Raw genomic sequence first — 6,000 nt, forward strand, 5'->3', positions numbered from 1 at the left:
GAAAAGTACGTAGCTGCTGGAATACTTAACTTTAATCCATCATTTGTATACAGCATTCTTGATGATACAAGTGAGACTCTCTCTAGAAAGGGTTAATGGCGCCTTGCTAGGTCGTAGCCATGGACTTAGCTGAAGGCTATTCTAACTATCTCTCGGCAAATGAGAGAAAGGCTTCGTCAGTGTAGTCGCTAGCAAAGTCGTCGTACAACTGGGCCGAGTGCTAGTAAGTCTCTCTAGACCTGCCGTGTGGTGGCGCTCGATCTGCGATCACTGACAGTGGCGACACGCGGGTCCGACATGTACTAATGGACCGCGGCCGATTTAAAGCTACCACCTAGCAAGTGTGGTGTCTGGCGGTGACACCACAATAAGTCAAAGTTTATAAGCAAATGTAAATAATCAACTGTACAGTCAAAAACATTAATCTCTCATATTTTTGCCTCGGGCATATTGTTTCAGACTGCTACAGAGCATAGTTGCCATCCCCCACCTCTGACCAAAGTTTTCAGGAGGTTTCTCTTGATAAAAAGGTAAGTACTGGAACTTCAAATCGCTTCCTATATGTACCCAATTGGCGATCGCTCTGCACCACCATATCTCGCTTGGCGTTTGGCTTAAAAGAACTGTGACACTACAATAGGCTGGATCTCAAACAGGCCACTTTTCTACTACGAGTAGAAATCCTTTCATTGCCAACTAGGACAGTCTCTGCATCACCACCAGTTTTTTATGACACTGGGATGCAGAGCTCCTGACTCTCCATTGGGTCAAGACTTTGGCATACTCAACCTTTAGGGGCAGGGAATGAAAAAAATATTAAAAAGAAATCCTTCGGTGGTTACACATCCAGCATTTCACGAACAGTCGTATAGCCAGAGATTAGATTATTTGAGATTAGACACGGTTAGGTTAGGTTGGGTTATATTAGGTTGGATTACACTAGACTCTCTTACATCAGGTTGGTTTAGGTTAGATTGGTTTAGTTTAGTTTGGTTTAGATTAGACTGGTTTAGTTTAGATTGGGTTCGGGGAGGTTTTGTTACATTAGATTGGGCTATGTTAGGTTTGGATGCATTACATTCGGTTAGGAGGGTGTAGGTTAGATTGGTTTAATTGCAGTTGGGTTACGTTATTTTAGAGTGGGTTAGGTTAGGTTGGTTAGGTTACTGCAGTGATACTGCAGATGTTAAACAAAACTCTGAACACACATAATCAAATACACCTTCATATGCACAAGGTTATAATTTTTTTGCCTAGGACATTGTATCACAATTACATTAAAAACTATTTTACCTCAAGTACTGACAAAGACACTGGGAAGAATTCCCTTGATTGTAAAAAAAAAATGCTGGAAATGGAAAGCCCTTCCCAAATATTCCCAACCACATGTGGCGGTCCCGCTACCAGCTCGTGTGGCATTACGCTGAACAGGCCCTGACTCAGCCTAGAGTTTCCCATGACTGTAAGGTAAACACCGGATCTGGTAACCCCCCCCCCCCCCTTCTATTCCAATTGGAAACTCATCTCCACCACCAAGAGCTCACTCAGTATTTGACTGAAACGAACTGTGGCTCTGTAAAGGGCACAGATCTGAAACAGCTCTCTTCTCACAAAGCAGTAGACAAAGAAAAAGCGGCGTGAGCCGAGACAAGGTCTGTAATCGTACTGATGGCTGTAAGCAGTCCACTCAGCATTGCACCATCCTGCCTGTCAATACATCAGCATGACCATTTACTCAACGAGCAGTGGTGGCTTCGGCAGTGGGGCACAGGCACAGCACCTATGTGCTGAGTGTGGAACTGTGGCCTCCCCCGGCTGCATCTTCCATACTCCAGCGCAGTCCTTAGACACCTTACCTACAACCTAACCAGGCTGCTGACCAAGCCCCGTATCGCTGCCCAGCAAAGCTACCCATCACTGGGCCGAGTTGGGTACAGCTATGCTCACTATGTCTCACCATGGACTGTGGCTTCGATGCCTACCTGGTGTGGGCACAAGTCTTCTATAACAAACTATTCGGAAATAAACAACGTAGTCAACTGCTTGAAGCTGTCTGGGTCTCGTGCTGCCCAGCGACTTCCACCAGAGAACCCCAGCAGCTGCAACCACCTGAACCTCGTTCTGTCCCACTGGCTGCTCGCCTGGTATTTGGCCGAAAATAACCGAGACTCTGTAATCTATCGCACCTCAAAAATCTCGCCCTTTCCTTTGGAGTAGAGAATGAAAAGAACATAAAACTGTCAGGTTGGTCTCATTCATATACAGCATGTCCCTCCTTGACCATAGACAGCAGTATCCCAAAATATATGAAAAATAGTTCCAGTCTGCTGGTTCCTGGGCGGTGGTTTTTGGGAGATTTCCCTTGATTAGAATGCAAATGCTGGAAACTGTAATCACAGTCAGTTTTTTTCCAATTGTGAACACCTCTGCCCCATTTCCAATTACCTCAGTAAATATCTGAAAAGAACTGAGGCTCTATAATCTGAAACAACCTGTGCCATCCCTGGGCGTAGAGAATGAAAACTACAATAAATAAGTCTGATCGATGTATTCTTTCGCAAATATTCTCTGTTGGGACAGCTGTCGAGTTTGTGACAGTTGTGCATAATGATATTTGTGCAGACTCAGGCTGTGCTGACGTTTCTGCAGAGCTCAAGACACTTCAGGTATATAGTTGCTTTCTGATTCCTTAGACTCCGCAAACTCATAACCTAACTTAGACCTCCGACTAAGGTAAACAGTAGTCTGCCACCACTACCAGGTTTCTTACTGTAACATTCGTTTGCTCGCTAAGTCACAACCAAACTGTCTCATTTCACCGAAACCCAGACCTCTTGCTATGCTACAGATCAGTCTGTTACCATACGAGGTTTCTTACTGTAACATTCGTTGGCTTGGCAGTTCACAGTCGGAGTGCCATATTCCCATATAACCTCGACCTCATGCTAAACTTCAGATCAATCTGTCTCCACAAGCAGTTTTTTTACTGTAACATTCGCTGGCTTTTCAAGACGTAGCCAACCTGTCAAATTCGGACTAACCAAGATCTCGTTCTAAGCTCGGACTGTCATCACAACAAGGTTTTTTTTTCAGATTCATTGGCTGCCTACCAAGAGCGTCAAATTCCACATAAATGTCTCTCCGCAGAGGTGCCGTTGTGCAGAAGTGCTCCAACCCTCTTCTGCCGGGTTGCCTGGTGTTCGGCCGAAAAAAAAAAATAGATTGTACAGTAGATCGGATCTCGACAAAGTAGACGATGCAGGAAAAACGACTGTCACTCAGTCTTCCTCAAATGCAACACGATTCCGTGACAATTACGACTTCGGTGTCCCAGATATTTCCTACTTTGTTCTTCTGTGATCACTGCTACACTCCTTAGTTCTTCGATGACCACTGCTATACTGCCTGTCATGAATATCTCATAAGGAGTCTAAACGCTACAAGACTATATGCTACAACTGCGCGCACTACCGTTTTGTAAGCGATTTTCTTTAGAAATGCACTACACTTTCCGAGATACGCTCTAACAGCTCCAAGTCTCCCATGCCCTTGATCTTTTACAGATTTTCGGTGTATGTTCATATCCCTAAATATTTAAAGTATTTTATGTGCTCCAGAAGTTTAATTCTTATCGTATAATCGGATACTGTCTGGTTCAGGTTTACGTAAAAATATTACTTCAGAAAAATTAATGTTTTTATAATATTCTTTACGTTTTCTTCCTCAGTTACTTGAGAAAATTATATTTTTTGCATATTTATATATTATAATAATGATCTTGCACACATACTTTTAATCCTCAGACGCACAGTCTATGTAAAAGAGAATTAAGTGGATGTTTGTTATATTCATTCGAATAACTACTGCGATGCAATCCTAGACGCTGCACTATCTTTTAGAAATGCCTTCATCTCTGCGTAACTAGTGTCACCTACATCCACTTGTATCTGTTTACAGTGTTCAAGCTTTGGTCTTCCTCAACAATTCCCTCCCCCCCCCCTCCCCCTCCTCGATCAACACTTCTTAATACCATATGAAGCTACAGTCCAAAACCATACTTTACGAAAAGTCTTCGTAATACAAAAGCAAAGCTTTTCTCGCTATTTCCACCCCAACATTTTATATCCCCGTTTCTTCAGCCGTCTCCAACTAATTCCTACCAAAATTCTTGTACTATTCTCAGCGCCTCATTTCTTAATGTAACTAACTCAGCGTCATCTGACTTAATTCGGCTGCATTTCATTATCCTTGTTTTACTTTGTTCATTTTCTTGTTACTGCTTCTTTTCAACTCACCACTCAATCCCTTCAATTGCTCTTGTAAGCTCTTAGGCAGAATTACAATGTCATCTGATCCCTTCAAGTTGTCCTTCTTTTCCAAGCAACTTCGAATCTGTTTCCAAATTTCTTTCTCCAACTAATTCCTACCAAAATTCTTGTACTATTCTCAGCGCCTCATTTCTTAATGTAACTAACTCAGCGTCATCTGACTTAATTCGGCTGCATTTCATTATCCTTGTTTTACTTTGTTCATTTTCATGTTACTACTTCTTTTCAACTCACCACTCAATCCCTTCAACTGCTCTTGTAAGCTCTTAGGCAGAATTACAATGTCATCTGATCCCCTCAAGTTGTCCTTCTTTTCCAACCAACTTCGAATCTGTTTCCAAATTTCTTTTCGATTCCCTTGCTTCATGTACACAATGATAGCATCTGGGACGGTGTGACGATTCTGTCCTACCCCTTTCCGTTACTACTTACTGATTCCCATTCATTCCCATTCATGTCTGTCCAGTTGCACTGCACGTAAGCTAAATGCCAATAAAAGGTTTTAAGAAAATCGATGTTCGCGGAAACTCTGTCCCGTTCGTCGAGAGCCCTCAGCGATGACAGCGACACTTTATGTGATAACACCACAGCACAGTATACTCACCAGGACCTTCATGTTGTTGTTATTGTTGTGCTTGCTGCTGTGGTTGCTTGCAGACTGATGTCCAGAGCGGTTGCAAGGGGTGCTATATATATGCTGGAGGGGAACGCCGGATTACCCACGAAAGCAAAACCTTTCACAGCTGCGGAGGGGCGGTACGGAACAGAACGGTGGACTCCAGGGTGAAAGGCGACGAGGCAGCGCGCGGCCGGCCGTCTGTGACGTCACACGGAGCCACGCGACATGCTGTGACGCAGACCCGCCCGCCTGCCTTTGTCTCGGCTTCCAGCCGCTGCGGGCGGGGAAGGGAAGGGAAGGGACCAGGGTGTAACGGCCAGACAAATCGAGGCCGTTACACGTGGAGTGTCTGCCGAGTGACAGAAGGACGGAGAAAGGCGTAGGTCGTGGCCTTCCCGAAGGAACCAACCCAGCATTTCCAGAATGAGATTTTCACTCTGCAGCGGAGTGTGCGCTGATATGAAACTTCATGGCAGATTAAAACTGTGTGCCCGACCGAGACTCGAACTCGGGACCTTTGCCTTTCGCGGGCAAGTGCTCTACCAACTGAGCTACCGAAGCATGACTCACGCCCGGTACTCACAGCTTTACTTCTGCCAGTACCTCGTCTCCTACCTTCCAAACTTTACAGAAGCTCTCCTGCGAACCTTGCAGAACTAGCACTCCTGAAAGAAAGGATATTGCGGAGACATAGCTTACCCACAGCCTGGGGGATGTTTCCAGAATGAGATTTTCACTCTGCAGCGGAGTGTGCGCTGATATGAAACTTCCTCGCAGATTAAAAGCTGTGAGTACCGGGCGTGAGCCGTGCTTCGTAGCTCAGATGGTAGAGCACCTGCCCGCGAAAGGCAAAGGTCCCGAGTTCGAGTCTCGGTCGGGCACACAGTTTTAATCTGCCAGGAAGTTTCATATCAGCGCACACTCCGCTGCAGAGTGAAAATCTCATTCTGGAAACATCCCCCAGGCTGTGGCTAAGCCATGTCTCCGCAATATCCTTTCTTTCAGGAGTGCTAGTTCTGCAAGGTTCGCAGGAGAGCTTCTGTAAAGTTTGGA

General features: G+C 45.0%; 1 protein-coding gene across 2 annotated transcripts in view; it reads right to left on the bottom strand.

The window, feature by feature from the left end:
- LOC126106863 (cuticle protein 65) overlaps positions 1 to 5,062 on the bottom strand; it is a 48,694-nt gene extending 43,632 nt beyond the window's left edge. The window contains exon 1 of one of the 2 annotated variants that reach the window (XM_049913264.1): positions 4,933 to 5,016. In XM_049913264.1, the coding sequence (XP_049769221.1) occupies positions 4,933 to 4,944 (12 nt within the window). In that variant the 5' untranslated portion in view covers positions 4,945 to 5,016. Of the gene's footprint in view, positions 1 to 4,932 lie in introns of both variants that reach the window. The other variant, XM_049913265.1, reaches the window with a different exon arrangement.
- Between the last annotated feature and the right edge of the window lie 938 nt (positions 5,063 to 6,000).

The sequence above is a fragment of the Schistocerca cancellata genome, chromosome 10 (genome assembly GCF_023864275.1).
Source record: "Schistocerca cancellata isolate TAMUIC-IGC-003103 chromosome 10, iqSchCanc2.1, whole genome shotgun sequence".
Taxonomy (NCBI): domain Eukaryota; kingdom Metazoa; phylum Arthropoda; class Insecta; order Orthoptera; family Acrididae; genus Schistocerca; species Schistocerca cancellata.